The sequence below is a fragment of the Polypterus senegalus genome, chromosome 5 (genome assembly GCF_016835505.1).
Source record: "Polypterus senegalus isolate Bchr_013 chromosome 5, ASM1683550v1, whole genome shotgun sequence".
In the NCBI taxonomy this organism is placed as follows: domain Eukaryota; kingdom Metazoa; phylum Chordata; class Cladistia; order Polypteriformes; family Polypteridae; genus Polypterus; species Polypterus senegalus.
The window spans coordinates 203723778-203747355 of NC_053158.1; the positions used below are offsets into that span (position 1 = coordinate 203723778).

The 23578-nt window shown below is 42.6% G+C and overlaps 1 protein-coding gene across 1 annotated transcript in view; it reads left to right on the forward strand.

The window, feature by feature from the left end:
- LOC120529941 (dynein heavy chain 5, axonemal-like) overlaps window positions 1–23578 on the forward strand; it is a 370325-nt gene that overhangs the window by 203829 nt on the left and 142918 nt on the right. The window contains exons 47-51 of the mRNA XM_039754150.1: window positions 11454–11783; window positions 14930–15136; window positions 15931–16173; window positions 20412–20566; window positions 22512–23176. Coding sequence (XP_039610084.1) covers window positions 11454–11783; window positions 14930–15136; window positions 15931–16173; window positions 20412–20566; window positions 22512–23176 — 1600 coding nt within the window. The remainder of the gene's footprint in view (window positions 1–11453; window positions 11784–14929; window positions 15137–15930; window positions 16174–20411; window positions 20567–22511; window positions 23177–23578) is intronic.

Here is a 23578-nt window from a genome sequence, read left to right on the forward strand (position 1 = left end):
GGCCAATGAGCACCTGGAGCAGTTCCGGGTAACGTATAAAAGGAGCCAGCAGCTGCTACTCCGGGAACCAGAGTCTCGGGCTTTAGGGCATATAACATCCCTGGCTGCAATGGGTTTGAAAATCGACACTGATGTGCATTCGATGGAGTCCAAACAGGAAATGAATTACTGCTGGCAAGATGGCGGATTTAAATGCCAAGACCGGAAGTGATGTAACACACTCGGGAAGTGACGTTTTTCTGGGAGCTGGAATTGAAGTGACGTTCTTCAAGGATTGAATCAGACAGGTTTTCACGTTTTTTGGTCTGCAGAGACAACAGAAGAAGTTTTAGCACACCCAGCCACCACCTAGCCTGGTGTGGAATTACCCTCACTTGGTCCATAGAGCTTCCTCCTACTCGCACGTGTGTGACACTGTTCTGAAACTGGTGTGTTTTTTTGTCCGGAAAATTTGTTCAGGAACCGATTTGTTCGACAATCGAAGTTCTACTGTACAACGCCGGACTACTGGGCAGTGATGATGTATGGTCTCCAGCCTCATTACCCATTTTTATCAAGCTTGATTTATGCTAAAAATCTTTGCTTCAGACAACAGTCTCCATCTATCTTATCACATCACAAAATTCAAGGAATGTCGGTCCAAGCCGTTTAGCACCAGTAAAGGGAAAGAGGGAAATTTTAGTAAACATTTTTCCCCTTTAGTGATTGGTGTATTCCACTGTCCTTCCATGAATCAGGCCAGGACCAGATCCTGATATATATAAATAAACAGGGAAGGCACATGTACTGAAAGAAAAAAAAGATCAACATGTGCGTTGTTCCTGCTGCACTGAATAAGCTCACACGCTCTAATAATCTGACTGTAAGTAACAGCGCAAGTACAGACGCAAACAAAGTGTAATCAAGAGTCCCCGGTTTGATGCCCACTCACTCCTTTTTTTCTTTCAGTACATGTGCCTTCCCTGTTTCTTTATACAGTTACGTCCATAAATATTTGGACAGAGACAACTTTTTTCTAATTCTGGTTCTGTACATCACCACAATGAATTTTAAATGAACAACTCAGATGACGTTGAAGTGCAGACTTTCAGCTTTAATTCAGTGGGTTGAACAAAACGATTACATAAAAATTTGAGGCAACTAAAGTATTTTTTTAACACAATTCCTTCATTTCAGGGGCTTAAAAGTAATCAGACAAATTAAATAACTGGAAATCAAATGTTGATTTCTAATACTTGGTTGAAAACCCTTTTCTGGCAATGCCAGCCTGAAGTCTTGAACTCCTGGACATCACCAGATGTTGGGTTTCCTCCTTTTTAATGTTCTGCCAGGCCTTTACTTTCAGTTGCTGTTTGTCTGCCTTTCTGTCTGAAGTTTAGTCTTCAACAAGTGAAATGCCTGCTCAGTTGGGTGAAGATCAGGTGACCGACTTGGCCATTCAAGAATTGTCCACTTCTTTGCTTTAATAAACCCCTAGGTTGCTTTGGCTGTATGTTTTGGGTCATTGTCCATCTGTATCATTAAACGCCCGCCGCCCAATCAGTTTGAGTGCATTTAGCCGATTTGAGCAGACAGTACGTCTCTGAACACCTCAGAATTCATTTGGCTGCTTCTGTCCTGTGTCACCTCATCAATAAACACGAGTGTCCCTGTGCCACTGGCAGTCATCACCCTGCCTGCCTCCACCGTGTTTTACAGATGATGTGCTATGCTTTGGATAATGAGCTGCTCCACGCCTTCTCCATACTTTTTTCTTGCCTTTATCATTCTGGTAGAGGTTGATCTTGGTTTCATCTGTCCAAAGAATGTTTTTCCAGAACTGTGCTGGCTTTTTTAGATGTTCTTTAGCAAAGTCCAATCTAGCCTTTCTATTCTTGAGGCTTATGAGTGGCTCTCACCTTGCAGTGCACCCTCTGTATTTACTTTCATGCAGTCTTCTCTTTATGGTAGTCTTGGATATCGAGACGCCGACCAAGCCCTGAGAGTGTTGTTCACTTGGTGGGCTGTTGTGAAGGGGTTTCTCTTCACCATGGAAATGATTCTGTGATCATCCACCACTGTTGTCTTCCGTGGACGTCCAGGTCTTTGTGCGTTGCTCAGTTCACCAGTGCTTGATTTCTTTCTCAGGATGTACCAAACTGGAGATTTGGCCACTCGTAATATTGTAGCAATTTCTCGGATGAGTTTTTCTGTGTTCACAGCTTAAGGATGACTTCTGTCACCTGCATGGAGAGCTCCTTTGACCGCATGTTGTCTGTTCACAGCAAAATCTTCCACATGCAAACACCACACCTCAGATCAACTCCAGGCCTTTTATCTGTTAATTGATAAGACATAACGACGGACTTGAACACACCTGCCATGAAATAGCCTTTGAGTCAATTGGCCAATTACTTGTGAGCCCCTGAAATGAAGGGATTGTGTTGTTAAAATACTTTAGTTACCTCACATTTTTATGCAATCGTTTTGTTCAACCCACTGAATTAAAGCTGAAAGTCTACACTTCAACTACATCTGAGTTGTTTCATTTAAAATTCTTTGTGGTAATGTACAGAACAAAAATGAGAAAAAAGTTGTCTCTGTCCAAATATTTACAGTATGGACCTAACTGTATATCTAGTGACTTCTCTGCCTGTCTGTCTCTCTATTACACAGTGCTCTGTCTGTCTGCGTGTTATGGATCTTAGGAGTCATAGTGGACTCTAAGCTATCAACTTCCCAACAGTGTTCAGAAGCCATTAAGAAGGCTAACAGAATGTCAGGTTATATAGCGCCTTGATGTGTGGAGCACAAGTCACAGGAGGTTCTGTTCAAACTTTATAACACACTAGTGAGGCCTCATCTTGAGTCCTGTGGGCAGTTTGGGTCTCCAGGCTACAAAAAGGACATAGCAGCACTAGAGAAGGTCCAGAGAAGAGCGACGAGGCTGCTTAAGGGCTACAGGGGGTGAGTTATGAGGAAAGATTAAAAGAGCTGAGCCTTTACAGTTTAAGAAAAAGAAGATTAAGAGGAGACCTGACTGAAGTGTTTAAAATGAAGAAGGGAATTAGTCCAGTGGATCGAGACTGTTATTTTAAAATGAGTTCATCAAGAACACGGGGACACAGTTGGAAACTTGTGAAGGGTAAATTTTGCATAGACATTAAGAAGTTTTTCTTTACACAAAGAACGATAGACACCTGGAATAAGTGACCAAGTAGTGTGGTAGACAGTAAGACGTTAGGGACTTTCAAAATTCGACTTGATGTTTCTTTGGAAGAAACAAGTGGACAGGACTGGTGAGCATTGTGGGGCTGAATGGCCTGTTCTCGTCCAGAGTGTTCTAATGTTCTAAAAATAACAGTGATAAGGACATTTGTTCATGTTAATTGCAGTCTCAATTGTTAAAAAATATTTTAAAAGGAGCATCCCACATGAAAATATAACAATCTCATTAACTGACAGTGCATACCAATTTATAAATTTTATGTCCGTTTGAGGTTAAAAAGAAAAAAAAAAATAACACTTTCTCCCCAGCAGGGAATCAAATTCTGGTCTCTGAGGCGCAGCAAGCCTACTGCCTTCTGAGTCAGCAAGTCTTACTGCTAAGCCACGGAAGCTGTTGTCTTTTCCTTGAACCTTTTGTCAGAGTGTTTATTTGATGTTTGGACTTCAGGCTTCACACATTCTATAGTTTATGCCTACATTGTGTAACATTTATTACTAAACTATGAAAAAAATTCTGTTTTAACAATGTGTTTACACAGATTACTGTAGAAACGGAACACACATGAAATGCAATGTGTTCCAGATAACGATCTATTATGTCCACTCTAAAACTCCACTTCACTCCCAGATAATCAATGAAGGCATGAGCTGGGAGAAGTTTGTGCACGTTCTAAGTCGGTGGGTGGCTGCTTGCTGCTCATCTTAATCTGCACATTTAGAAGACAAAAGACGCTGGCAGAGAAGTGCGAATGGTTTTAAGGTGGGCTGGATCTACAAGTTTTTTCGTAGACTCTGGTAATTCTAGTGTTAAATGCGTATCAATAGACTCTGCTGAAACAGTTGGTGGTGATGGTGCGGAAGATGAAAACATCAACTTACAATATCAAGTAGAATATCTACAACCGTTAACACCGTCCAGTCTTCCACTGGCCGGATTACTGTTGAAAGAAGGACGTATCGTAATGTTATTGCATAATTGATGTCTGAGTGATGGGCTATTCAATGGGACTAAATTAGATGTAATCAAAATTGGTCGAACAATTCTGACGTGTAAAACTTTAACAGATGACAAGAAAGGTAATGTAGCCCATCTAACATGAGACACCAAAGGAGATCTTGAAAGGCCATTCATATGAAAAATTTTACATTTTCCCGTTAGAATAGCTTCTGATATGACAATTAACAAATCACAGGGACAAACATTCAAAAAATTTGGTTTATTTATTAGAGAGAAAGAAATTAAATTCACTCGCGGGCAGTTATAAGTTACGTTGTCACGATGAAAGTCCAGACACAGAATCAAAATTCAATGCGATATTGACGAAAAGTTCATTCCAAATATTGTTTTAACTGAAGTTTCACAGTAAAAGTGTAAGTTTAAAAAGTATTTGCATGTTAATTTCAAATCCGAACAGAACAAAATCGTATTACGCAACGAATACCTCTAACGCAACATTAAACATAATTCACTTTCAAATTATTACTTTTTAGGGCAGCATGGTGGCGCAGTGGGTAGTGCTGCTGCCTCATAGTAAGGAGACGGGTTTATTTCCCGGGTCCACTCAGTGTGGAGTTTGCATTAGTGATGGGAAGTTCGGATCATTTTACCGACTCGAACCGTTGAGTCTCGTTCAGCAAAATGAACGAATCATTTTTCAAGTCATTTCGTTCAATTCTGTTTCCGGCTCAGACTGCATAGGTTAAGCGTATGGGGCTGTCATGTGATGAACGAATGACTCGAACCCGAAGACTCGAGAGATGAACTAATCAATTCTGTTTCCGGCTCAGACTGAGTTGGTTAAGCTTATGGGGCTGTCACGTGATGAACGAACGACTTGCAAAACCTGAAGACTCGAAACAAGTGAATCAATTCCAATACAGAAACTATAGGAAGTTGTGCAAATGCGCATGCGCGACTGAACGACTCACTCCCACGAGACGTCTCGTTCATCCCGAGTCACATTAAAGATTCATTTAAAATGAACGAATCGTTAAAGAACAACCCATCACTAGTTTGCATGTTCTCCCCGTGTCTGCATGGGTTTCCTCCCACAGTCCAAAGACATGCAGGTTAGATGCATTGGTGATCTTAAATTATTCCAAGTGTGTGCTTGGTGTGTGTGTGAGTGCGCTCTGTGATGGGCTGGCGCCCTGCCCGGTGTTTGTTTCCTGCCTTGCACTCTGTGTTGGCTGGGACTGGCTCCAGCAGACCCCCGTGACCCTGTAGTTAGGATATAGCGGGTTGGATAATGGATGGATTTATTACATTTTTACCCTCCCTATGGGCTCACCACCTATGGGAGGGGCCAAGGAGGTTGGGTGCAGTGTGAGTTGGGTGGTGGCCGAAGGCGGGACCTTGGCGGTCTGATCCTCGGCTACAGAAACTGGCTCTTGGGACGTGGAATGTCACCTCTCTGAAGGGGAAGGAGCCTGAGCTAGTGCGCGAGGTCGAGAGGTTCCGGCTAGATATAGTCGGACTCGCCTCGACGCACAGCTTGGACTCTGGAACCAATCTTCTTGAGAGGGGCTGGACTCTCTACCACTCTGGAGTTGCCCCCGGTGAGAGGCGCCGAGCAGGTGTGGGCATACTTATTGCCCCCGACTCGGAGCCTGTGCATTGGGGTTTACCCGGTGGACGAGAGGGTGGCCTCCCTCCGCCGGGTGGGGGAAGGGTCCTGACTGTTGTTTGTGCGTATGCGCAGAACAGCAGTTTGGAGTATCCACCCTTTTTGGAGTCTCTGGAGGGGTTGCTAGAGGGCATACCTTCTGGGGATTCCCTCGTTTTGCTGGGAGACTTCAATGCTCACGTGGGCAATGACAGTGAGACCTGGAAGGGCGTGATTGGGAGGAATGGCCCCCCGATCTGAACCCGAGTGTGTTTTGTTATTGGACTTCTGTGCTCGTCATGGATTGTCCATAACGAACACCATGTTCAAGCATAAGGGTGTTCATATGTGCACTTGGCACCAGGACACCCTAGGCCTCAGGTCGATGATCGACTTTGTGGTCGTGTCGTCGGACTTGCGGCCATATGTCTTGGACACTCGGGTGAAGAGAGGGGCGGAGCTGTCAACTGATCACCACCTGGTGGTGAGTTGGCTTCGATGGTGGGGGAAGATGCCGGTCAGACCTGGTAGGCCCAAACGTGTTGTGAGGGTCTGCTGGGAACCTCCGGCAGAACTTCAACCACGCCCCGAGGGAGGTGGGGACATTGAGTCCGAATGGGCCATGTTCCGTGCCTCTATTGTTGAGGCGGCTGACCGGAGCTGTGGCCGCAAGGTGGTCGGTGCCTGTCGTGGCGGCAATCCCGAACCCGTTGGTGGACACCGCGTGAGGGATGCCGTCAAGCTGAAGAAGGAGTCCTATAGGACTTTTTGTCCTGTGGGTCTCTGGAGGCAGCTGATAGGTACCGCAGGCCAAGCGAACGCTGCTTCGTTGTTGCTGAGGCAAAACTCGGGCATGGGAGGAGTTTGAGAGGCCATGGAGAACGACTTTCGGACGGCTTCGAGGAGATTCTGGTCCACCGTCCGGCGTCTCAGGAGGGGGAAGCAGTGCAGTGTCAACACCGTATATGGTGGGGATGGTGCGCTGCTGACCTCACTCGGGACGTTGTGGGTCGGTGGGAGGAGTACTTCGAAGACCTCCTCAATCCCACTAACATGCCTTCCAATGAGGAAGCAGAGCCTGGGGACTCTGAGGTGGGCTCTCCCATCTCTGGGACTGAAGTCACCGAGGTGGTCAAAAAACTCCTTGGTGGCAGGGCCCCGGGGTGGATGAGATACCGAGTTCCTTAAGGCTCTGGATGTTGTAGGACTGTCTTGGTTGACACGCCTCTGCAACATCGCATGGACATCGGGACAGTGCCTCTGGATTGGCAGACGGGGTGGTGGTCCCCCTCTTTAAAAAGGGGGACCGGAGGGTGTGTTCCAACTATAGAGGGATCACACTCCTCAGCCTCCCTGGAAAAGTCTATTCGGGGGTTCTGGAGAGGAGGGTCCGTCGGATAGTCGAACCTCGGATTCAGGAGGAACAGTGTGGTTTTCGCCCTGGTCGCGAACAGTGGACCAGCTCTTCACCCTTAGCAGAGTCCTGGAGGGTGCATGGGAGTTTGCCCGACCGGTCTACATGTGTTTTGTGGACTTGGAAAAGGCATTCGACCGTGTCCCTCGGGGAATCCTGTGGGGGTGCTCCGGGAGTATGGGGTACCGGACCCCCTGATAAGAGCTGTTCGGTCTCTGTACAACCGGTGTCAGAGCTTGGTCCGCATTGCCGCAGTAAGTCGAGCCCGTTTCCAGTGAGAGTTGGACTCCGCCAGGGCTGCCCTTTGTCACCGATTCTGTTCATAACTTTTATGGACAGAATTTCTAGCGCAGCCAGGGTGTTGAAGGGGTCCGGTTTGGTGGACTCAGGATTGGGTCACTGCTTTTGCAGATGATGTTGTCCTGTTTGCTTCATCAGGCCGTGATCTTCAGCTCTCTCTGGATCGGTTCGCAGCTGAGTGTGAAGCGGCTGGGATGAGAATCAGCACCTCCAAATCCGAGAGCATGGTCCTCAGCCGGAAAAGGGTGGAGTGCCCTCTCAGGGTTGGGGGAGAGATCCTGCCCCAAGTGGAGGAGTTCAACTATCTCGGGTCTTGTTCACGAGTGAGGGAAGAATGGAGCGTGAGATCGACAGGCGGATCGGTGCGGCATCCGCAGTGATGCGGGCTCTGCATCGGTCTGTCGTGGTGAAAAGGAGCTGAGCCGTAAGGCAAAGCTCTCAATTTACCAGTCGATCTACGCTCCTACCCTCACCTATGGTCATGAGCTATGGGTAGTGACCGAAAGAACGAGATCGCGAATACAAGCGGCTGAAATGAGTTTCCTCCGCAGGGTGTCTGGGCTTTCCCTTAAAGATAGGGTGAGAAGCTCAGTCATCCGGGAGGGGCTCAGAGTAGAGCTGCTGCTCCTCCGCATCGAGAGGAGTCAGATGAGGTGGCTCGGGCATCTGATCAGGATGCCTCCTGGACGCCTCCCTGGTGAGGTGTTCCGGGCACGTCCAACCGGGAGGAGGCCCCGGGGAAGACCCAGGACACGCTGGAGGGACTATGTCTCCCGGCTGGCCTGGGAACGCCTTTGGGATTCTCCCGAAGAGCTGGAAGAAGTGGCGGGGAGAGGGAAGTCTGGGCCTCTCTGCTTAAGCTGCTGCCCCCGCGACCCGACCTCGGATAAGCGGAAGAGGATGGATGGATGGATGGATATTACATTTTACTATTTTTTACTACAGTTAATTACTCACTGTAATGTAAAATAGTTAGTTCTATTATGCATATGTAACAATTCCCATGAAAATAAGAATCTGTTGTGGCAGACAGCTGGGAACCCTACCCAGCAGGAATGCCTGGTCGGACCACGAGAGGGACAATACTTTCCTTGGGCACCCGAAGGGTTAAAGGAGCCCTGGAATTCAGCACTTCCGGCTGCCAGAAGTAATTCCAGGTACACCCAGATTGCTTCCGGTTGCTCATATGGCACCTCCGCCACTACAGGACGTGCCATAGGAAGACTATCAGGAAGCACTTGGAGCACATCCAGGGCACTATAAAAGGGACCGCCTCACTCCATTAGACGAGCTGGAGTCGGGAGGAAGGAGACGGAGCTTGTGAGGGGGGGAGTGGAGGTGAGAGAAGACTATTGGGGTTTGTGCACTGCATTGTGGGTGCAGGTGCGTTTAAAAAGAAACAAAAGTGTGTGTTTTGGACAGTTGGCGTCTGTCTGTCTGTGCCTGGGGGTCTGTCTTCCCACACTGTTTAAATTGTACATCGGCATCCCCATACGCGAACGTGTAGGAGTTGAATTTGAACCCTGGTCCAGTGTGCACCTGGCATGTGTCTGTGTCTCATGTCCTTCAGAGCTTATGCGTAAAAGCTGACACTGTTATTTTATTATTTACTATGATAAATGTATTTCTTGTTATTTTATATAGCCCCTTAAGAGAAAATGTTATATTTATGGCATAACCGTTCCTCTACAGTACTAAGTTTCCTGTTTTTTGTACCAAGCTGGATCAAAAAATGAATTAAGCAATTGTTCTTTACTTTTTGGAAAACAAGATGTATGTGGCGAAACTCACACATCTCCTAAAATAAAAATAAGAATGAAAATAATACATTCAAAAAGTCACGTACATCCTAAACAAACAGGACTATCAATCAAATTGTGGTCATCTAAGGTATCGACATCTGGAAGTCCCGTTAGCAACTGGATGTAACCAATCATATCAAAAACTTTCTGATTATGTAATGAATTCCTTTTAAAGCATAGCGACCTAATCAATGAATCAATGAATTGTATAAATATAGCGCTGAGGACACTTTTTTCTTTTGTAGTATGTGGCTAACATGTCATGCACTTGTTACCTCTTCGGAGATTTAGATAAAGAATACCGATTGATGATTTCTCCTTAGAACATTAGAACACTCTGGACGAGAACAGGCCATTCACCCCAACAAAGCTCGCCAGTCCTGTCCACTTATTTCTTCCAAAGAAACATCAAGTCGAGTTTTGAAAGTCCCTAACGTTTTACTGTCTACCACACTACTTGGTCGCTTATTCCAAGTGTCTACCGTTCTTTGTGTAAAGAAAAACTTCCTAATGTTTGTGTGAAATTTCCCCTTCACAAGTTTCCAGCTGTGTCCCCGTGTTCTTGATGAACTCATTTTAAAATACAAGTCTTGATCCACTGGGAGGTCTCCTCTAATATTCAACTGTAAAGGCTCAGCTCTTTTAATTTCCTCAGAACTCATCCCTTGTCAGTCAGCCAGGTCTCAGGACCTTCTCTAGTGCTGTTATGTCCTTTTTAGCCTTCAACTGATGAGGCCTCACCAGTGTGTTATAAAGACTTGAGCAGAACCTCCTCTTGTTCCACACATCAAGGCTTTAACCCTCAGCTTCTGAACACTGTCTGCCAGTTGACATCGAGTCCACTGACTCCTAGTCCTTCTCATGGGAATTTTCAGACCTCCAATTGTGTTTTCAGTCCTAACAAGACCTAAACTTAATGCAAGAGATGGGCTCAGCTCTTTTAATCTTTCCTCATAACTCATCCCTGTAGTCCTGGAATCAGAGTCGCTCTTCTCTGGTCTAGTGCTGCTATGTATAGCCTGGAGACCAAATGTGCACTCAGGACTCCAGATGAGGCCTCACCAGTGTGTTATAAAGACTTGAGCAGAACCTCCTGTGACTTGTGCTCCACACATCAAGGCGCTATATAACCTGACATTCTGTTACCTTTCTTAATGGCTTGTTGGGAAGTCGATGCCTTAGTCCACTATGGCTCCTAAATCCTCATAAGGTGGACTCTCGATTTTCCGACCGCCCATTGTGTATTCAAACCTCACATTTTCACTTCCTATGTGTAATTCTTTACATTTACTGACATTAAATTTCGTCTTTTTCAAATCTGCACAAGGCCGTCTGCTATCCAAGTCCTTCTGTGATGATATAACGGATTCCAAATTATCTGCTAATCCACCTGTCTTGGTATCATCTGCCAACTTAACCAGCTTGTTCCTTATATTCCAATCTAAATCATTTATAGATATTAAAAACAGCAGCGGCCCCCGCACTGCCCCCTGCTGGTCACCACTCTTAACATCGACCAATTCTAATGAGATTCCTCACACCGTCACCCTCTGCTTGCTGTGTTTGAGCCAATTCTGCACCCATCTAAAAACATCACCCTGAACTCCCACTTCTTTTAGTTTGATGCCCAACCTCTCATGTGGCACCTCATCAAATGCTTTATGAAATTCAAGATCAATAATCTCATCTGCTCCACTCTGCTTGTATCCTTTTGTTGCTTCCTCATAGAATTCCAGCATGTTAGTAAAACACGACCTCCCTCTTCTGACCCCATGCTGACTGTTCATAATGACTCCTGTCCTTGCCATGTGTTGCTCAATCTTCTCCTTAATAATTCTTTCCATTAATTTTTCCTGTCTGTGTTTTATTGCTTAAATCGGGGCATTCCAGTGAGGGGGTGTCTGTTTCAAATTCTTTTCTTCCACAAGCGACCAAACCACAAAGCGACTAGCGTGTAGCACCCGCCCAGGGGTTGGCAAGTGAAGTGAGCAGGGGGCAAAGCCCACTAGTGTAAGAAAAAAAAAATGAAAGATTTTCCTTTGAGAAGTAAATTACAAAGTGTTTGTATGCTTTATGGTAGACGGACAGAAGCAACTCATTACCCGAATTCTGTCTTATTCACAGATAACCAACGAAATCGTCCGGCAGCTGATGGAGCAGAAAGGCTTTTACAACCTGGACAAGCCTGGTGAGTTCACCGGGATCGTGGACATCCAGTTTGCCGCTGCCATGATTCACCCTGGCGGCGGTAGAAATGACATCCCCCAGCGACTGAAGCGTCAGTTTACCGTCTACAACTGCACGTTACCGTCCAACTCCTCCATCGACAAGATTTTCAGCACCATCGCCGAAGGCTACTTTTGTGAGCAGCGTGGATTTCCTAAGGAGGTGTGCAACTTGGCTGCTGCTCTGGTCCCGTCTACTCGCAGAATATGGCAGGCAACCAAAATAAAGGTAAAACATATCGAGATGATTACTGCAAAACTCCAGTTACAAGAAGAAATCAAAGATGGTGTGCTGCAGTGGGTAGTGCGAGGGGATGTTAAAATACAAGGCTGTTGCTTCAATCCTTACCTCTGTGTGACTAAACTCTTCATAACCCCCTGTAGAAAGACAAGGACAAGATATGAAGATTTGGGGGGTGGGGGGGGACCACCCCATGTATTATAACTTTCGCTGTAATGAGAAAAATAGCAATCATTAGTGTAGAGTAACCTCATAGGACCGAGTCCAAGACAAGTCTGGCGCAGGGAAGAAGCGCTGGTGGGGAAGGAAGAGGCGGATCATCTAACGAGGTGGAAATGACATCATCAGGAGTGTGCTCTGTACCCGGAAGGAAGTGGGTTAGATTTTATTTGTTCCTGCAAGGAAAGAGAGAAGGGATTAGTGCCCACATTTAAGTGTTCCCGAATTAACCAGACCCTTGTTGCTGCCACCCATGTGCACGTGTGTGACACCTACCCCATTCCCCACCCAACCCCTGCTTAGAGAAGTTCACTTGATTCACTGATGGTGACCACCCCACTCCCTCAGAAGGTCCTGAACTCAGCGGCATGTGAAAAACTGGGTTGTGAAACCACAAACGTTGAGAGACACTGAATTAAGCTTTGGGGTACCTTGTGCTACTGAGCTCCAGAAATGATAACAGCAATTTGAAATGTTTGTGTTCTCTCAGCGTCAAATCTTCTGTTCAGTTCCTTTTTGCTCTCTCCCTGAAACCCCAGCAGTTAAAAGTGCACAGACTGGAGAAACTGGTGGAGAGTTTTTTAGGAAGAAGTCTCATGGGTGTATCCCAAACAGTGCTGGTTTACTCTGGAATTCACTACAAACATTTTAACAAGTTGTGCCCAGATGTCTGTTCTCATTTGGCAGTCACACCTGGTCCCGCAAGAGTACCGCATCATAAACACTGAAATAAGGACAGGAGAGTCACGAAAAAAAATGGCCAAATAAAACACAACTTTACAGACAGGAGCCCAAAACAGAACTGACTAACATACTGTAGATGGTTCTGAGATATAAATATGGTGGCAACAGGAAGAGGAGGGTTCAGGGAAGGCCAGAACTGGAAGTGAGGTCATCAGTAGGAGTGCTCTGCAGACAGAAAGTGACATCATTGGTGGGCGGGTTCCGGGGGACTGAAAATGAGGTCATTGAGTGGCAGGTTCTTCAGCTGGTCTGCAGGGGAACAAGAGGAGAAAGCATCAGATGACAGCGCCAAGCACTGGTCTGACTGTGACATGACATTATTGGAGGCCATGAACTGCTCGTGTGTGACAACATAAACACACTCTGTTTTCTTCATTTGGACTGTATGTGTTTTTTAAAAGTAAAACAGTATGGCTTATAGCATAAATAGATAGATAGACAGATAGAAATGAAAGGCACTATATGATACATAGATAGATGCATAATGTTTCTTCATTGTGTTTCCCTATTTAAGATGGTGGTGATAGATAGATAGATAGATAGATATGCGACTTTAAAGCAAATAAGAACTCAAATCATAACAGCACCTGGCATGGTAAGGACTTTCCTTGTATATTGGGTGTAGTATCTCTGGGGTTTGAATTCGTGATTTATATCATCTTGGTTCAATTTTGATTCTTTGGTATGAATTCATTTTATGCTTATTTCCTATTGATTGTGTTTATCTTTCATTGCCTTGGTGATGTGTCATGTATGTTGTATATGGGTGTTTTCCGAAGAGGTGCAGTCACCTGCCAATCACCACATCTATTATATAGTGCATTTCATATCTATCTATCTATCTATCTATCTATCTATCTATCTATCTATCTATCTATCTATCTATCTATCTATCTATCTGAAATGAAAGGCACTATTTGATAGATAGACAGAAAGGCACTATATGGTAGATAGATAGACAGAAAGGCACTATATGGTAGATAGATGATAGTTAGATAGATATGAAAGGCACTATATGATAGATAGATAGATAGAAGTGAAAGGCACTATATGATAGATAGATAGATAGATAGATACATAGATAGAAAGGCACTATATAATAGATAGATAGATAGATAGATAGATAGAAATGCAAGGCACTATATGATAGATAGATAGATAAATAGATAGGCACTATATGATAGATAGATGGATAGATAGATAGATAGATAAATAGGTGGACAGATAGATATGAAAGGCAATATATAATAGATAGATAGAAATGAAAGACACTATATAATAGATAGATTGAAAGGCACTATATGATTGATAGATGGATGAAAGGCACTGTATGATAGATAGATAGATAGATAGATAGGCACTATATGATAGATAGATGGATAGATAGATAGATAGATAAATAGGTGGACAGATAGATATGAAAGGCAATATATAATAGATAGATAGAAATGAAAGACACTATATAATAGATAGATTGAAAGGCACTATATGATTGATAGATGGATGAAAGGCACTGTATGATAGATAGATAGATAGATAGATAGATAGATAGATAGATAGATAGATAGTACTTTTTTGTCCCAAAGGAGAAATTAAAACTTTACCGAAGCCGAAGAAAAATATAATTATTGTAACGAAGCTCAATTCTTCAAACACATTGGCATGCATGATAAAATAGCTGCTGCCATCAATATTAGGCTGTGGTCATATTTGCCCAGTGGTACTGCAGGCTTGCATGTTAAAGGCTTTACCATTTGGATAGAGCAGGTCCATCTTGTTGTCTCCATAAACTGATCCTGCTGCTAGAAGTTCATTCCTTCCAAAGTTCCCCTGGTTGAACTCATCAGGTTTCCAGGGTCAGAATGATTCCTCATTAGAGTTTTGTTAGCAGAGTGAATCATTTCTGTTGCTGAGCTGATAAACCTTAACCAGGGTGATGTAGCTTACTGTACCTCCCCAGGTGGTAATGTGGATGAATTCACTAAGCATTTCAATGTTAAGATGAATTGTTAGTTGCTCATATTTTTGAACTACTTCTCATTTTAGGTCCAGTCCCCTTCATGTCTTTTTTCCACTTTGTCTGATTATCTTTTTCATTTTACAACAAGTGAGGTGTCCAGTGAAATTCTGAACAAGTCTGTCTTACTACTATTTCACAAATCTATTTGCAGATGCTGCCAACGCCAGCCAAATTCCACTACATCTTTAACTTGCGAGACCTGAGTCGGATCTGGCAAGGCATCCTCAAAGTCACTTCAGAAGTCTGCCAGACTACGGACGTGTTGGTTGCTCTTTTCCTTCACGAGTGTTCTCGGGTGATCGCCGACAGGTTCACCAATCACAAGGACAAGGAGTGGTTCGAGCAGTGCATGCAGAAGGTAAGACGCTATAATCGTGAATGTAGAGGGAATTCAGGAAGTCTTCAGATGCCTTCACCTTCTGCACACGTGTTTCTATTGTGAATTTCATTTTAAATTGATATATTTGCCATTTCTGCCTATTGGTCTGCACTCAATCACCCATAATGACAAAGTGTAAATGTTTTCAGAAAGGTTTGTAAATTTACAACAAGTCAGAAACTGAAATTTCTAATTCATATAAGTATTGAATCACTATGACAACAAGAGATGGAAAAAATGGTGGCGCCCATATTTGAAAAAGATGGCATTATGGAATACTGGGGAAAAATATTACATTTAATCAAATTACAATAAAATCAAAAATGAAATGGAAAATCACAATCCTTGAGTTCTAAAACTCCTAGATCAATGTATAGAGTGTGAAACCCCATCATTTCAGTTATGTTACCCACTGATGGGCCCTTAACCTGTAATCGCTCCATCCCGGGTATGATGTTAACTGGCATCCAGCCCTGCAAGTAGGCCCTCCAACCTGCAGGAAAGAACATGGGGGTTGGTGGCAGGATTGGCACACCAGTCACCATAAAAAAATTTAAAAAACTTCCTGCTGTCCCATTCCATCTGAAGTAGTGGGGTGCTGCAGTGCCACTCATCGCCTAATCTGGGATCCTGAAATGGTCTCTCATGTGGTGGGTACAGCAGCATGCTGTATCAGCGCAGGCTCCTAACCTCTATAGTTACTGAATTGTCTGTTGGGGGTAACGTACTAAAGAAAATACAAAAATAACATTCAAATAATTGTCGTATGTTAGATATCAGCCGAAGACCACGGGCCAAACATCATAGACACGGCTCCAAAGGAGGCATACTTTGTCGATTTCTTACGGGATGCTCCTGAAGCCACCGGAGACGAACCAGAGGATGCTGAGCTGGAGGCTCCCAAGATCTACGAGCCCATTCCGTCTTTCGAGAAGCTGTCGGAACGTCTGGAGATGTTCATGCAGCAGTACAATGAGGCCATCAGAGGAACGCACATGGACCTCGTGTGCTTTAAGGTAGGTCCTCCTCCTTTTCTTAGCTTTGGATGATTGAAGCCTGGACCCCCTTTCTTTGGTTGGGCTAAAAGCCTGCCTTTTTATGTAGAGACCAGGACGATCGCATTTCTTTGTCATACAGAAGCCCAGTTTTGGTTTTCAAGCGTTTTTTTGAGTTTGGCAGATGGTGAATCATAACACGAATGGGTCAAAGAAGTATTGTGATTGGGAGATGGAAGGAAACAAACAGACAAATGTGAAACTCCTAGTAAAGGACTTAGAGAGGGGAGGCATGGTTGTGTCAGTCCTGTTTATGCTAATGAAGCCCATTGCTTCCGACATGATTGGACATCACTATAATGTTTCTTCATTGTGTTTCCCTGTTTAAGATGGTGGAGATAGATAGATAGATAGATAGATGTGAAAGGCTCTATATAATAGATAGATAGATAGATATGAAAGGCACTATATAATAGATAGATAGATAGATATGAAAGGCACTATATAATAGATGTGGTGATTGGCAGGTGACTGCACCTCTTCGGAAAGCACCCATATACAACATACATGACACATCACCAAGGCAACGAAAGATAAACACAATCAATAGGAATTAAACATAAAATGAATTCATACCAAAGAATCAAAATTGAACCAAGATGATATAAATCACAAATTCAAACCCCAGAGATATTACACCCAATATACAAGGAAAGTCCTTACCATGCCAGGTGCTGTCATGATTTGAGTTCTTATTTGCTTTAAAGTCGCATATCTATCTATCTATCACCACCATCTTAAATAGGGAAACACAATAAAGAAACATTATCTATCTATCTATCTATCTATCTATCTATCTATCTATCTATCTATCTATCTATCTATCTATCTATCTATCATATAGTGCCGATTCATATCTATCTATCTATCTATCTATCTATCTATCTATCTATCTATCTATCTATCTATCTATGGGATGGTCCAGATCTAATTATGCAATTTTCATTACGTTATAACTTATTAAGTTTATTACATAGAAAATCACCCGAAAAATCCCGTAAAATCGAGAAGTGTGCGAACCGATGACATGAAGAATCTCCTTTGCGCCAAACTGGAATCGTCCCTACATAAATCAAAGTCATCCTGATGATCTGCATAATTAGATCTGGACATCTATCTATCTATCTATCTATCTATCTTTATCTATCTATCTATCTATCTATCTATCTATCTATCTATCTATCTATCTATCTATCTATCTATCATATAGTGCCTTTCATATCCATCTATCTATAATAATAATAATAATAATAATAATAATACATTTTATTTATATTGCGCTTTATATTTAACAATCTCAGAGTGCTACAAAATAAGAATAAATTAACAAACACGATAATCTATAGAAATAATTTAACAAATTGCATTTCTAAAAAGATAAGTTTTTAGGTTAGGGTTAGGGTTAGCATATCTATCTATCTATCTATCTATCTATCTATCTATCTATCTATCTATCTATCTATCTATCTATCTATCTATCTATCTATCTATCGTCACCATCTTAAATAGGGAAACACAATGAAGAAACATTATAGTGATGTCCAATCATGTTGGAAGCAATGGGCTTCATTAGCATAAATGTGACTGACCTTTCCATAGGACACAAGCCAAAGATGGCAGTGCCCACAAGCATGGCACTGTTATAATTTCAGTTCTTTTTTGAGAGTGGTGGCTCTCTGGCTGTGCTGGTAGGGTTTCAAATGCCGGCAGTTCCAGAAACTCCGTTGGGCTCTTGAGCAAGACCCTTAACCCCGACTTGCTCCTAAGGGTGCTGTACAAATAGCTGACCCCAAACTTTTCTCTGTCTTTCGCTGAAGAGTAAGTTGGGGTATACAAAATTCCTAATGTAAGAAAATGTATACGGCACATAAAGTGACTTGTCATTACATTTTCTTGAGTTTTACTGAGGTTATGGAGTTCATGATGGTGTTGTCTTGGGGGTTTTATTACCTAAGGATTCAAATTCTACAGACAGAATTTTGTTTAGAGCTTCCATTTTGAAGTTGATCCATTTTTCATCTTTTCCAATCCTTCTGATCTGATCTGATCTTTCAGTCCTTTGCTACCATCTTTTCTGGCGCCCATTTTGTTTCACTATTTGGTGACTTTCATGTCGGCCGTTTCCAAGGGGGATTCGCACATGAGGTTGTGATGTCATCGGTGAGCCAGGATAAAGATGACCCAAAAAGGCCAATTGTATGTAAGACTGGACTGAGCCTAACAACCTTTTTTTTACTTTATTTTCTGATTAGTGGTTATTGAAATAGAGCTCTGCCATTTGACTCTGATTTATGGTTCACAGTTTGGATTTGACGACTGTCTCTTTGTGACCTTTGATTGTTGTTTCTCCTAAGCTGCACTGATGGGTCTGTCTCTGGTCTGACTTCTCCATAAGAACAGATGTACAGGTGATGACACCGGTATAGCAATAAAATATTTTTAAGGTTACGAAAAGAATGCATAAAGTCAGAGAAAGTACACAAAGGAGACGCAGTGATCTTGAAACTCAGAGCTGCCTCCTGCCATTGAAAGGCATTTTAATAATAGATGGCTTCGTTCCTGTGCTTATATTTAGGTAAAGTGCCAGCTTTTTTTTCTTTTTTATCCAATTGACAGTTTTTCTTTTTCTTAGTTTGGCTTCAGAATATTTGAAATTCTGATGAAGTAACCATTAGCAAAATAATTGAACTGAATCCAAATTGGCAAACGCTGCTTCAGCTGGAACTAATTGGCATCTCGTCTGTCAATCCAGAAACTGAAAGGCACGGCAATGGAAAGACGCAGCTCTGCAAGTTTGGGGCTGCACTCAGCTGGCAGGTTGACAAGAAATTATAGCTGACCTTGACAATTCACGCTCTTAATGGCCTGTCTAAATATTGCATTGAAATGCAACCGACTTTCGTAAGACTTGCTTGGCTTTCAGTGAAGTAGAGACGTGCCCTGGCGCTGAAAATTTATTTTATTTCTTATTTAGAATTTGCTGCTGCAATACCAGCAGTTGGAGGAAACTGGGTGGGCATCAACCTAACGTGATAAACAGTTTAACCCCTTCGACATTACATGGCTCGTCGAGACATTTGCACTCGTGGCTTTTATTTAGGTCATGTAAGCGATTTGTGGACAGTAGTGGTGCACATCTGTGACCGGTGGTAGTTCTGCCAACTACAACACAACATAATACAATACAATACAACACAACAAATACGACACAATACAACAAATACAATACAACAAACACAACACAACACAATACAATAAAATAAAATACAACACAATACAACACAATACAATACAACACAATACAATACAACACAATACAACAAAACACAACACAATACAGCACAACACAACACAATACAGTACAATACAATGCAACTTATTATTAAATAGCGCACTTCACTGAGCACAGGCGCAGAGCACTGGGAACAACTCTTACATGAAATACAAGTAAAGATTCAACTAATTAGTGAACACGCAAATGGAGAACACAGAAAAGCAAATCTGCTATCAAACACACAGAGCTCAAGGCAGAAGTGATTAAACATAAACAGAGGAGAAAGTCAAAAACAAAATCACTGACCTGGAGACCTATATAGTGCCTTCCATATCTATCTATCTGTTATATAGTGCCTTCCATATCTATCTATCTATCTATCTATCTATCTATCTATCTATCTATCTATCTATCTATTATATAGTGCCTTCCATATCTATCTATCTGTTATATAGTGCCTTCATATCTATCTATCTATCTGTTATATAGTGCCTTTCATATCTATCTATCTATCTATCTATCTATCTATCTATCTATCTATCTATCTATCTATCTATCTATCTGTTATATAGTGCTTTGGTATTGAATCGCTTCACAAGTGTCATTAACAGAAGTAGGGATGTGACGCAGTGGCAAACACTCGACCGTCCCCTCTGATTGGAGTGTGTGGCAGATTCAGATTTGACATGAATTTGTACCGCGTTGTCAAAAAGACAATTCACTTCACAAGGTTAAACCTCAAGTGATGTGCCGTTGTTGTGTTTTTAATGTAGAAATGTACGACTCGCTCCTTTTTGTTTTAATGAGCAGTTTCCATTTTGTCGCAGCCTTTTTTGTAAAGAGTAGGAATACGAATAACAGAAAATGAATAGCGTAATGACTGCCATCAGTTGAATTGATGAGTGTTCGTCTTGTTTGTGCGCAGGACGCCATGGTCCACTTGGTGAAGATCTCTCGTGTCATCCGCACCCCACAAGGAAACGCTCTGCTGGTCGGAGTCGGCGGGTCTGGAAAGCAAAGTTTGACCAGACTGGCCTCGTTCATCGCTGGATATCAAAGTTTCCAAATCACTCTCACGCGGTAAGTTTAAGAGTTATAACTTCATTAATCAGCACATTATACATCAGTCTGGACTCAGAGATGCATTTAGTTAGTGCAATGGAAATCCAAATCCCTCCATCTTCTCCTTCTTTGCACAGTTCCTTTGTACCTACAGTAAGATGAACTCATCCTGGGCTTGAACGGGTCGAATGGCTGCTTACCTTTAAGGTCCAGAGTGCTATCCACTTGCTTTGTAACACATGCCAGCAGGTGCCAACTTCATTATGTTGACCCCATTTGTAAAAAGCATCTGCTACATGAATGAATATTAAGCATCAATAACAGCCATGAGGGTTCAGGATCATTTTACAATTTCCGTTTTTGAAAAATGAAAGGGATTACAATCCAGTTAATGTTCTTCAAGACACAATAAAAACTTTTCAATCAACTGGAGTCAGAAGTTCAGCGTTTGTATTCAATGTAGACCTGGTTACAGTGCACTGTCTAGTGGAATGTATTTTGTAATACATTTCATAATAAAATGCATTAATTTTCCATTCCAACTGTTGGTGCATCACGAGCATTTGTAGTAAGATAAAAATCACTACAAATTTTTGTGATGCACCATCTGTTGGAATGACAAGTGCAATGCATACAGGTTAAATGCTGTTTGGTATGCGATTTGCAAAAGCAGCATTAATGTTTGTGATGTGTCAATGCATATGTCTCTGTTATATGCGATTTAGTATGGGATTCATAAAAGCAGTGTTAATATTTCTGGTGCGTCATCTGTTGGAATGACAAATGCAATACATACCAGTTTAATGCTGTTTGGTATACAATTTGTAAAAGTACCATTAAATATAACATTTTCTCTTCAGGGTTATATAAAAATAACAAAAAAAATGCATTTATCTTTGTGAATAATAAAATAACAACATCAGCTTTTAAGCATAAGCTCAGAAGGATATGAGGCTAGGTGCACATTGGACCAGGGTTCAAATTCAACTCTTCAACTCTGATATATGTCATTTGGAATGGGATTCCTAAAAGCAGTGTCAATTTTTGTATTGTGCCATCTGTTGGAGTGACAAATGCAATGCAAATGTCTGTTATGTGCCATTTAGTATGGGATTTGTAAAAGCAGTGTTAAAGTTAAACAGTATTTAACAGATATGCATTGCATTTTCCATTCCAACAGATGACGCATTAGAAATATTAAGACTGCTTTTAAGAGCCCCATACCAAATCACATATAACAGAGACATATGCATTGACACATCACAAAGGTGGCTTATATACATAGGAAAAGTCACAAAGCACAGGAGAACATAAGAAAACTCACCAACTCCTAAGCGCATTCAAAATGAACCACCAGGAATTGTGTGAGACTCTCCGGTTTTACAAGTTGGAGGGCCGTTCCTGGCAGTGAGGTGATTGACAGGTGGCCCCCCTCTTGGGGTTCCAACCTCTAAACACATGGAATATAACACAGGCAGATATATAAAGGATACTGAGGAAGAACCCTAGCTGAGATATAACAAGAGTATGGTGTCTTTGTTATGTTTAGTGATTGATGTCAACACGGTGCCCAATTTATGATTTGAGTATCTAAACACCATCTTACAGCAGCGTTTCTCAACCTTTAAGTATTTGCGACCCGAGTTTTCATGACCCACTAATACCAATTTGTTCTTAATTAGTGAATTTTTTAGTGAATTATATATCATAGATGCATATTTTATTATTCCTACTTAACTTTTATCGACATTTATCTGACTCTCTATTTATTTTTCTAGTATCAGAATGTAGTTTAAGTTCATTTATTTTGGTTTCAATAGAAGTATTTTTCATATTTTCGATTCTTGTTTTCTTTTTTTCACATCTTCGCCCCCTTTTTTTGTTACTAGGGGCCCCCCTAGGAGGGCCCACTGACCCACAGGTTGAGAACCACTGGCTTACATGTTTCTTTCTTTTTCCTTAGAACTTACAACACTGGCAATCTCATGGATGATCTTAAGCAGCTCTATCGGACAGCAGGCCAGAAAGGCAAAGGCATCACTTTCATCTTCACGGACAATGAAATTAAAGACGAGTCTTTCTTGGAGTATATGAACAACGTGCTGGCCTCCGGTGAGGTGTCCAACCTGTTTGCCCGTGACGAGGTGGACGAGATCACTCAAGACCTTATCGCAGTAATGAAGAAGGAATATCCTCGACGAGTCCCCACGCCGGAGAATCTCTACGACTATTTTCTGTCACGGGTTCGCAGCAATCTCCACGTTGTCCTCTGTTTCTCACCTGTGGGAGAGAAGTTTCGCACCCGTGCTCTGAAGTTCCCCGGGCTCATTTCCGGTTGCACCATGGACTGGTTTCAGCGATGGCCTAAGGATGCTCTGGTGGCTGTGGCCCAACACTTTCTGAGCTCTTATAAAATCGAGTGTTCAGACGAAGTGAAGCAAAATGTGGTGAACACCATGGGAACCTTCCAGGATCTGGTGGCGGAAAAGTGCGTGGAATACTTTGAGCGGTACCGCCGTCAGACGTACGTGACGCCCAAGTCATACCTGTCCTTCATAGGTGGCTACAAAATCATCTACAGTGAGAAGATTGCTTATGTGGGGATGCTCGCCGAACGCATGAGGACAGGTAAGTGTAACTCTACCGGCAATAACCGGAAAGAAGTTCTGTTTGATTGTATTGAGTAAATGATAAGCTTCAATTCATTTTCAGTCGTGTGTAAAAGTAAGTGCACCCCTCAGAATGTTTCTTCTTTGCTGTCACAGTTGAGTCAATCATTTATAAAGTGGAATGTGTTTATTCGATGAAAAATAAACCGATGTACCCAGTGGCGTAGGTAGCTTGCTGAAGATCCCCTGAGGTGGGCCCCTCCTGTTTAGCATAACTGTTAGTCATTTATTCACAATTAGATCTTAGGGGCCGGCTGGGCGGTGGCGTCTGTAACCGCGTCACTATCACATCACACACTGGTGACAAACAAACCAGCTCTCTAAATGGAGTTTATAATAACTTTTTTTAATCGTAAGTTGG